The sequence below is a fragment of the Danio aesculapii genome, chromosome 17 (assembly GCF_903798145.1).
Source record: "Danio aesculapii chromosome 17, fDanAes4.1, whole genome shotgun sequence".
NCBI lineage: Eukaryota > Metazoa > Chordata > Actinopteri > Cypriniformes > Danionidae > Danio > Danio aesculapii.
In genome coordinates, this window is record NC_079451.1 from 28,012,669 (window position 1) to 28,024,460 (window position 11,792).

Consider the following 11,792-nt stretch of genomic DNA (forward strand, 5'->3'; position numbering starts at 1 on the left):
CACTGGAATACAGTAATGGAAAATTAAAAGTCAGTTACATTTTTTATCAGCAATGAAGCTCCTAAAAGAAGTCATTTCATGTCACACCGCACATCATGTCTATTTGAAAAAATAAATGTGACGTAGACTTATTGACACACAAAAGCACATCACAATTAGATCAATAAATAAATTTTAATTCTGTACATGAAGTATATACAAAGCAGGATGCTGTAGCTTCATTTCACTCAAATTAAAATATTATCAAAAAAGCAGACAAGAGGAGTTAAATAATACATATTTTTTAAAAATCTTATCAAGAGACAGAGATTATGTATCCTTTTAACCAGACAATACATGATGCCTATACCTCCATGACTGAACTCAAATAAATTAAACATCCATTTAAATATCTTTACTATTATGGTGCAGCAAAAACATATTCCTGCTTCTTGCAGCCTTCAATAATCAAAAGTCAAATGTGAAAATGTTTCTTTGTCCTAAAATAAAATGTCTTATTAATAAAAAGATAATCAGCATAGATGACATATGTTTGAAAAATCGAGACAGCTGAATACGCAGGCTTTGAAAAAAACATAGACTTTTTTTGCTGAGATTTGTTTGTTGAAGCTTCATCAGCCTATAGTGTTTTTTTTAATTAAAGAATGTGTATTTTCTGTTTTTCATTCAAAGTTGCATCTGAATAGATCTGTTCTCTTCTGCACTAGCGTAAGTGGGAAATAATATCCTGGAAGTGCAAGTTAAATTAACCTAATTGTCAAACTGTTTAAAGTGTTTTTGACAGCAACCAAAAAAAGCACTTGTACATTTATTGAAAAAATGTCTGAAACCATTTTATGTAAAAAAAATAAATAAATACTGAAAAAAAATTGAAGCAATAAATATGCTGCCTTAACATTAAGATAATTCAAAAATAGTGTGCAGTGTTTTGCAATGCTATAGTGAATATCTGATAGTGGAAAAATAGCATGGTTGATGACCCCCCTGTTCTAACAGTCAATAAATTAAATACAGAAAACACAATTCTCCTTCAGAAGATGAGAAAAGTAAAACAAATGACACTTACATTCAGCAGTTAACACACATACAATGGCCCCAAAAAGTATTTGGATAATTAAGCTAGCATATCATCGCAATAGAATAACAAAACATCAAACCGAGTGGCATTTAACGAAATGAACATTTACCTGAAGGTTTTGAATGATAAAGAATTAAGACATTCATTAAGAATAAAGACATTCCGTTCAAAATAATGGTATACAATCACAAGTAGACAATGCTAAATTATGGATTGCTTGCTAAATGCTACAAACGATCTACTTTTTTGCCTGTTAAGTTAATTCTTTAATATTATGAGATGTGCTGTCGAAGACTTTGTCAAAACAACTTTGTTATCTGAATGTGTAAATCTGAAAGCAAAAAATGTTAAAAAACACAATGCTCTGTTGTCAGTGCTGATTCTAAATCAAACCAATAGCATTTGGTGTAGTTTCTCAAACAAAAAACAGCCAAATGTACCTTAAAGTGACAGTTCACCCAAAAATAAAAAAAATGTCATTATTTACTCTCCCTTCACTTGTTCCAAACCTGTTTGAGTTTCTTTCTTCAGTTAAACACAAATTAAGATAATGTGAAGACAGAATCCCGAAAACAGGTAGCCAGTAGCTGTTTTCATCCAAATATGCAAATTAGATTTATGCACAAAAATGAAATATCACATAAAACATTTGTGAATAAAGCAATGGGTCAAAGAAAATAAAACCACCACTTCCTGATAAACAGGCGCCAAATATCAAAAAGAAAAACTGTTTGCTGTGGTAGGAGAAGCCACTATGGGGCTTTTTTATATAATAAATTACTTTCCTCAGAAGATAGTGATGAAATGCAATGAACACATCATGACTTTTGGAGGTGTGACAGTTCCCTTTAGGCAGTTAATAGCAGAGCAGACAATAACTAGGCCCACACAGAATCTGCATGATTTCCACACATTTTTAGCCCATCATTGAGTCTATTTATTTACTTGTGTAAATGTGTGTAAATTATTCAGCTTTTAAGTTAATTTCAGTAATATTTTTGACTAATATGAAAATGTAAAGAAAATGTATTTGTAAAATTTAAAATGTCTTTTAGTAGATATATTGTATGAGAGACTTGCTTTGTTTACCAAATAAGTGGATCTAATTGGATTTGCATTTTAAACATTAAATAAAAGTTAAATAAGTATTATTTTTTATTTCATATATTAAGGTTTTAGTTACAATACACCCAAAATCATTGCGCATAAATTTCAGCAGATTGATAACACTAAACAACTTTGATGACGGACTTTAACGAAGGCATTTTAGAATGACCAAGACCAAGATTTATTTTTATAATTATTTTTTAGCTGTGTTTCACCTTTTTTTGGACAAGACAGTGGAGATTATAGAATAGTGTGGTGAGCAGGGAGGCGGGAAGGATTGGCAAAAGATCTTGAGTTGGGAATTGAAATCAGGTTGCTGTGAGCATCTCAGTGCTACATGTCAGGCTATTGGTGCAGACAATTTGAGGTGTTTCATAATGTGGTCAGTCTGCTGGTTTGTCTATACTGTAAAAAAATTCTGGTTGAACATGATTAGTTTAATAAGTTACAGTAACCTAAAAACATATGCTGTCAGGACTAATTGATCATATAATTTTTACAGTGCATTTGCACACATTTGTGTTATCACTAGATCTGATAAAACAATTTGGGAATTTGGGCACATAACGTTTTATGTACATTTTCAAAATTAGCTTCAAAAGTTTTATTAGAATATTCCAAAATCTGCATTAAAATAGATGGATGGAAACAAATACACTGACATCTAAAATATGGAAGTCAAAAGTTCTTGGTTTCCTTTCATTCATTTTGTTTTCGGCTTAGTCCCTTTATTAATCAGCGGTCACCAAAGTGGAATGAACCAACTTATCCAGCATATGCTCTACGCAGTAGATGCCCTTCCAGCTGCAACTCAACACTGGGAAACACCCACACACTCTTGCATTCACACACATACACTACAGCCAATTTAGCTGATTCAATACACCTGTACTGCATGTCTTTGGACTGTGGGAGAAACCAGAGCACCAGAAAGAAATCCACGAAAACATGGGAATACATGCAAACTACATTCAGAAATGCCGACTGGCGCAGCCAGGGCTCGAACCACAGACCTTCTTGCTGTAAGGCAATTGTGCTACCTACTGCGCCGATGTGATGCCTTCTTGGTTTCCATAATACTTCCAAATATCTTTTATGTTCAACAGAAGAAAAAAACTCAAACAGGTTTGAAACAAATTGGGGGTGAGCAAATGGTGACTAAATATTCGGTTTTGGGTGAATATCAAGTGTAAACGGGGTATTCTTAATTCGTAAACTTAAGTTAAGTGAAATGAGTTCTGAGAAAAGCTCTGGCTGTATTTGTTTGCAGAAGATTTAATGGTTTTGTTATTAATTGAATGAAATACATACATTTTTAAGTATCCAAACACTCTTCGTTGTCACTGTACATTCATTCTGTGTCAGTGAGGGTCTCCCGGTCCCTCCTGAGAGCCCTCCAGTTTCTTGAGGCAGTGCTGGAGCCATCGTTTTGAAATGTCTCTTTGTTTTTACCATTATTTTCAGTGTTCTTTCACCTCATATATTCTCCAGGACGTCACAGGGCACATATCCTCTCTTTTTCCCACTGGCTACTCTGATGAAGCCATTGTGTTCGTTCTCACCGCTGACACAAATCTGAAAGGATGTTCATGAAGCAGTATAATTGTGCTGTTTGTGGTTAGAAATGTTTAGACTGATAACATTGCTCACATGTACTCACTTGTCCCTCTTTCAGCGTGATCTGTCCTTGCTCCTTACACCCAATAAAGGTTCGGTTACACCTGAACACCCTGTCGCTTGACGTCACTTGATGCGCAAAGGCTGCTGGGAAAAATCCAATTCTATCTTCAATCACACCCTGAAATTGTTAGTAACATACACAGGAAAAATTAACTCATAAAAATTCACAATAAACTAAACGATTGATTAAAAAAGTATATCAAAATAACAACAAAAGCATTTGTCCGAGTTGGATTTTTGGACCAGAATTTAGCACACATAGGGTGTAAGATTCATACAGACCCTTTTTATGATTTTTTAATGGTGCTTTTGTGTCTTTTTAAAGACTAAAAGCTTCAGTCTTCATTAATATATCATTTCATGGACAAGAGCACTCAAAATGGTTTTCATATTTTCTCCTTTAGACTCATTTCTTCACTTTAGTTCAGCAATAGTTATAGTATTCAAAGTTGAAATACTTTAAAGGAATTAACCAAATATTAAGTTGGTGGTGAACTACATTACAAACAGCATTACAGCCCTAAAATACCGAATAATGTAGACTAGCCATGTTCCGTACACAACGTTCTGTACAGATTACCTTTTACAACTAACACCAATCTCTAAATAAATACTTACAGGTTATATCTGTGTAATCTTCGTTTCTCACTCTTTCACCCCCGAGTACAACAGACACAATCCTACCATATGTTGTCGAGAAAATTCAGTAAGTTTGCTACATCCACCTAATGCGCTTGAAAATTGACAGAGGGCAAGCTAAAGGGGCGAGTGTCACTTGGAAGGGGAGATATTTTGAGCAACGACAATATGCACTTGCATTTAATTTATACATCACACAGTATTACAGTCTTCATGATATGAATATCATGTTATCACAAATTGTTAAACAGATTATCTTTTGTTGAATAAATGCTTTGGGGGATATTTAAATGTCAGTTGTGATGATTAAATAAAGAGGATCTGAAAATCAAATGACTGTAAAGTTATTTCATTTCAAAACATTTATAAAAAGTATTAAATATAACAATCTTTAAGTTAAACACAGTAATAGTATATTCTGACGTTGGTTTTTAGTAAGATTTAAAACAATGTTCATTTTTGCTGGTTAAATGAAGTTATGCGCCCTGTACAGAACACTATTTTAATCCTGTATGGAACACCGCTAATACCTATCATCTTCTGTACACATGCAGAGGTGGTATTTTTCCCTGTTTTCTGAAAAACTACTGGTGCAAAAGACCCTAATCAAAATTTGGATCGTGCAATAGGTATTCTCCAAGAGAACGATCAAGCAAATATGCTTATCTGGCTTTCAATGATGGAGGAGAGGTCGTTTGAGTGCGCTGAATAGCGAAAAGTGTACGGAACATAGTTAATCTACGTGATATATATATATAAATATATTTTACTGTATTTCTAATTTAAAGTACTCTTCAAAAGTCTGGGAATAACTTTATTTTATATGGTTTTGAAAAAAGAGTCTTTGCAGAATTGGTACTGATATTAATTTAAATATACTGTAAAAAATATTGTGGATTTAAAATGAACTTTTTATACTTCTTACTAGTGATGCAGAATGATTTATGCATGTCTTTTCTGCAACAAACAAACAAAAAAAAATCCACAAATCCGTCATGATTTTACCTTCCACCAGTCATCGTTGGAATCATCTGCCAGGATTATTCGATCTCCGGGTCTGCAGGGAGAGAGGAACACATTAAGAAACTGCATCCTCTTTCAACAGTTAGAAATTACTTTTGGAATTAATTCAGGATTGAAAGCTTTGATGAGGCTATTCTGAAACTCTGCGATAGCTTCATGATATATGGCTAAAATGCCAAAATGAACCGGCACATGCCTCCCGGAGAGCTTGTGAGAACCAGACCTGAAATTACTACTGGGGGAATGATTGTAAAGACAAATGGGTGTGCAATGCAATCAGAATAAGTCTGGGGAGAACAATAACACAGCATTCATTTTCAAAGTACCAGGTCAAACTGTGTGAATTTAACCTCTGCTGAATCCACAAGTTTAAAGGTTTATCATTTCTTTCAAGCACTGTAACTCCAGGTCCATCCTGTTTAAGAACCTAAGTAGCCTTTACAACAGGAAAGATTTTACAATTCACTTTCATTTATTATTATCAAGACAGCTACTTTTAAAGTGCTCCTATTATGCTCCAATTGAGATTAAAAAGCACAATAAATTGAGTTACTGTCACCCCAAGAGAATGAACTGATTTTGAACTGCCTGAAACATGCTGTCAGTAATTCTAGCCTTACTTTCTGCACAAATTTTAATAGTTTTTTTAATAAATCTGCCCAATGTCAATCTATGGTCTTTATTGGATCCGGGTGAACATCTACCTAGACTCACAAACACTGGTAATCTTGTTTTTGCCAACATAATGGCTGTTTTCTGTGCTGTGAAAACAAAGCCATTTTGCAAACACTTCCAAAAAATGAAGGCATGACTGAACTGATAAAGAAACTGACGTCCATGTTGTCATGCATTGCGTTTGGTTTCCAGCACACAATGTAAGTAGTAGACCAATCAAAAAAGACTGTGCCATCTGATTAATTTAAGCAAAGCAGACTCTCTAAGAGGAGGGAGTTTGACCCTTTCAGACACTTAATAAATAAGATAAATAAAGTGATGGTGCAATTCCTATAATGAAAAAGTGAAAGTGTTTTAACACAATAGGTGCACTTTATAAATAGATACTCTGCCTTCATACCTATATCCACTGCAAAAATGCACCTTAGTAACCTCGCTATAAAACAACATTTACTGAAAAAATGTTTATTAAAAAAAACAATAATATATTTTAAGCAGGAATCTGAAAGCTAAGACTTTTACAACTTTTCACACGACAATTCATATTTATTCTAGAATAGCTTATTAGATGGCTCTCTACAATACTTGATTCTGATTGGTCAATCACAAAATTCCAAAATATGTTATTCCCAGATAACAACTGCTCAAACTTATAACACAGGCTCATCCAGGAACAAAGAATCATCTTGACTGTTAGTGAGTATATTCATATCCAAGCCTTATCTGTCATACATGTTCTTGACCACCTTGTGACTGAATTATACATAGCTTATGTTCCATTCTGCCATGATTCTTTATATTTAATTAAAGGATTAGTCATTTAGGGTGACACGGTGGCTCCGTAGTTAGAAGGTCGCTTGGTCAGTTGGCATTTCTGTGTGGAGTTTGCATGTTCTCCCGTGTTCGCATGGGTTTCCTCCTGGTTTCCTGCACAGTCTAAAGACATGCGCTATAGGTGAATTAAATAAATTAAATTGGCCATGTGTGTGTGTGTGTGTGTGTGTGTGTGTGTGTTTTATTCATACTTACCTCATTTCTAGATCTTGGTTGTCTTGGGCTGTGAATCCAAACAAAGCCACATAGGTATTTAGCAGCAGGGGGTCTCTCTTCAGCTCCCTTTCTGACTACATATACAGAGACATAAAGAGGAAGACATTATTGGAAAAAATTATATATTTATGTAAAACTCTAAAAAGAAGATAATATTATTTATGAAATATTGTGATATTGTTACTGAATGAGGATTGATTTCAGAATCCAGTTATTACTGGTCTGCAGACATTGGCTAAGGTGGGAGGCGTTACATAAATTTGGATTTTTCCATCAGCTCTTGGGAAATTGTGTATACAAGCAGATGCACATACACTCAACTGGCCTCAGAATAGTTCAGATGTAATAAACTCATGTGTCTGTGTCAGGATTTAAAGAAGTGCAGCTGGCTGTTTAATATCGATGTCAAAAAAAAGACACACACAATTAAAACATTGACTGAGCTTCATTATAAAAAGTGTAATTTTCCTCTGGCTGAAATATCATGACCTCTGTGTCTCAAGCACTTGTGCTAACAGCAGAGACTCTGAAAAATAGGTTGATTTTCTAGATGAGAAACCACTGTAGACCAGGGCTCAGTAAAGCTCTAAAAAACCCAGAGCTTTATGGATTTGAGTCAGAAGTTCAATTATATCAATGTTTGTTTCCTATAAAGGCTGAGTTTTGCTTCTTTTTCTTAGTTTTTTTGTCACACAATCTTTCAGAAACCATTCAGATATGCTGGTTTTATGCTCAAGAAACATTTCCTATTATTATCATGCTTGAAAACAGTTGTGGAAAAATTTTTTTTTTGATCAATTGAATCCTATTAAATAAAATCCTAGATAAATCTTTTGTAATAATGTCAAATTACAGTCATTTAAAAGTATTCTTGCTAACTGAACGCATTAATTAAAAAACTGTCCCCAAAAATGCAAACAATGGTGCACGTATTTAATTTTCTGTTTAATTTGATAACTCATGAGATATAGTGTGAAAAACTGACAAATTAAAAATAAAAATAAATGTATAGAAATGTTTCTTTAATGAATCAGAATCAATTTAGTAACGTTTTTATAGCTAAGACTTAAAGTCACAAGCCTTATTGACTGACACACAGACACCATTATAAATCTTTTAACACTGCACTTGTAAAGTCTGCACTTCAACTATCAATTTAAGTACAATTTTAAAGCCTCAGTTAAAGTAACATTTTACATTCGTGATTCACAAGCGTGGGCATCTGATGTGTAAAACCAACGCAATCTCACAGCAATTCATAACTTTTTGATTTAGTAGCTAAATTGTATGAATTCATATGATCTAACTCGTACAATTTAATAAGATTTACCCATCATCCAATGATGGTTGAGTTTAGGGGGTGAAGTTGGGTGCCACGCCTCTTTTTTAAACTCGTACATTTTCGTACAAATTTGTACGAATTAGCCACTAAACTGACAAAACGTAAAATACTTACGTTTTCTCATGAGATCAGGCTGGGAAAACATATGCTGGAATAGTTGGCAGTTCATTCCGCTGTGGCAACCCCTGATAAATAAGGAACTAAGCTGAAGGAAAATTAAGGAATTTAGAAGCGTGATTAGCACCACTTTTTACTCAAGGTTATGAAACACAACCCTGGTGTACACCCCTCGTACAGGGTTCCTCATACAGACTTTTTAAGACCCTTTTAAAACCATTATGAATGAAATTTTAGACTTATACAGGGCTAAATGATTTAACATTTTAAAAAAGTTTAACATTGTTAAAAGTACATTTATTGTGGAGGCAATTACATCAATAATCAAAAATATATATTTGTTGGATTTTTGGTCTCAATTGATTTTTTTAAAACTATTGCATTTCTGTTATAAAGCCTTAAGTTTCATGCCTATGTATAAAAATTATGTCTACTCCCCCTTACTTCTGTAAATAGTTTTTGTTTGAATGGAAGATAACGTAAAGGGATAAATTGCTCTGTTATTATCATGAGGAAGTGTGTAAATGTTTTTAGTTTTCTTTCCCTGATTTTATTAAGATGGAATGTTGGTGATTGGATGGATGTCTGCCTGATTGGGTAACTTTACTTGGACAGAACAAAATTAAGACCTCTTTAAAATGATTTTAGACATACAACACAATATTTCAGTGAATTTAAGACTTTTTAAGGCCTAAAATTTAGTTTTTGAAATTTAAGACATTTTAAGACTTTTTAAGACCCCGGGGATACCCTGCTCATATTCCCATGGTTTAGTCAGATGTACACACACCATACAATGCATATAACTAAATAATGAGCAGTGTGAAACAAAGCAAGTCTTCAGAATTCTGTTTGTCTGGGTATGTCTGGGTAAGTATGAACATTCCTAAACTGAGAAAAAAAGTGCTCACGGGTGATTCTTCTGCTTTCCTTTCAGCAACATGAAAATGTTCAGTTCCATTCTCCAACGGCATAAAAACTGAAACACAGCACAGCAAAAAAAAAATCAATAGGAAAAGACAGTAATTTGAGTCTAGACTTGTTGATCATGAGTGATTCACAGCAGAACAAACCTCGCTTGTTTTCTCATCATTGTACGAGGCTAAATTAATGATGCAGTTGTAGTGGGTCATTGTTCAGAGTGCTGGACTGATTAGCCAAAAATACCGCCGTTTCTCGGTCATCTCTGTGGCACCAGAGAATAAATATACGTCTCCTGTGCCAGCGCACACAGCCATGGGCACATGAATTCACTCAGACTTGGGGTCAATCTGTGATCAACAGGATGCAACCCTGATCAAGACCATTCATCTCACTGATACTATGAGTCCATCCAGACAGCCGTGTATCATAATAACTAAAGCTTTAATGAGTGTGGACAATAAATCTGATTAAAAGCTAACAGCTTGTAGTTAAACAGAGCATCATGGGATAGATGATCAGATTTGCATGAACAGATTTGGTAAGATTGATCATAGCTGCGTAAATAGTACTAATAAGCAAATAAATGGACAATAAATAGTGCTTATGCTATAAATAAATATATAAATAAAAATAAATACACTGAAAAAAATTATTCAAAGATGATTCCTTGGATTTACTCAATTTTTTTTACGTTAAGTGGTTGTAAACAATTTATTTAGGCTGAGTTTAAACAAACAAATTAAGTTGAACATTGCTCAATTTAATTTGTTTGTTTAAATTCAACACAAATAAATTGTTTGCAACAGTTTTGCATGCAACACTTTTTTCAGTGTAGAAAAAAAGCGTATACATAATAAATAATTAGATTTATTCATATCTTTTTCGTAAATATTTAGCTTTATAGTATACATTTGGGGTGGACTTTATAAGTTTAGTTTTTAGGCATAGTTTTCTGACAATAAATAATGCTTAGAAAAAATAATAGCAAATAAATAATAAATATATTTTATTAATATAATATTAGTAAATAATTAGCATATTAAAACTATTAGGTGGTCAAGAAGTTGGGGTGGATTACAAGTTTAGTTTTAGAGGCAAAGTTTTCTGACATTAAGGGCCCTGTCATCCACCCGGCACAATCAGGCGCAAGACGTGTTTGGCATGATTTGTTTCTATTCTCAGATCAGCGCAACTCTAAATTTGCATCATGTTGTTTAAATAGCAAATCCATTTGCGCTACTTTGTGGACTCATGGGTGTGCTGGTCTAAAAAGGGGGTGTGTTGAGGCGCATTGTTGGCGCGTTGCTATTTTAAGGAACTTGATAGACTGAAAACTAAAAGCTGGTCTAGCTTTTTCAGTGCAGAGTGCGTTAGTTATGCGCCTATGCAGGTCCAAATGCTTTCACGTTGCTTTAAACACACAGGATGCACAGCAATACACAAATATCTTTACATATGAAAACAATTAAATGATTAATTATTATTTTCTACATAAATATAAACACCACTGCCACCATGCCTTCTTCATCTCAGCGGGCTTTTCTCAGTTTATTCATGACAATCTGCATTTGTAAAATGTTATTATTATTAGCAGTATTATTTATTATATGTATATTTATATTTGTTTAGATTTGTCCACCTGTTAGGTTTTGGACCATATGAGGCATAAGAATAGGACGTGTATTTGGATATAACTTTTTTGACCACACTTCGTTATTGTTGTTCATTTATTTGTTTGCTGTAAATTACAAACTGAATTTAGAAATAGTTTTGAAACAAATCTTTGCACATAATGAATGAAATTAAATATGTAGGCTAATGGATGGCTTCAGTGAAGTGTGTACAACACTGTTTCCTTATCCACGAAAGTAAAGGAGTAAAGCAGAGTAAAAGTAAAATAAAGAGAAAGTAAAGAGGCAGAATGGAGGAGGCTCGTTCTTTATCCTCATGCTGCAGATGGTTTGTTTAACTGTTTTCTCGCTAGTGAAGCGTTCAGTTTTTCCACTTACAAAGTCCGCCATGTAAATAGCAAATGCGCCATATCACAACGCAGCTGACTCTTAAAGGGAATGGGAAAGAAGACTCTGATTAATGTAATGCACGTTATGCTCATAACACACCCATAACTCATTAAGAGAATAAGCACAACGCTGTTAG

General features: G+C 33.9%; 1 protein-coding gene across 1 annotated transcript in view; it reads right to left on the reverse strand.

The window, feature by feature from the left end:
- Nucleotides 1–215: 215 nt before the first annotated feature.
- The window catches only part of stac (SH3 and cysteine rich domain), a 45,508-nt gene continuing 33,931 nt past the window's right edge, over nt 216–11,792 (reverse strand). Inside the window, exons 7-11 of the mRNA XM_056477778.1 lie at nt 9,623–9,690; nt 7,232–7,326; nt 5,510–5,561; nt 3,846–3,983; nt 216–3,760 (exon numbers count right to left, since the gene is read on the reverse strand). Coding sequence (XP_056333753.1) covers nt 3,662–3,760; nt 3,846–3,983; nt 5,510–5,561; nt 7,232–7,326; nt 9,623–9,690 — 452 coding nt within the window. The 3' untranslated portion in view covers nt 216–3,661. The remainder of the gene's footprint in view (nt 3,761–3,845; nt 3,984–5,509; nt 5,562–7,231; nt 7,327–9,622; nt 9,691–11,792) is intronic.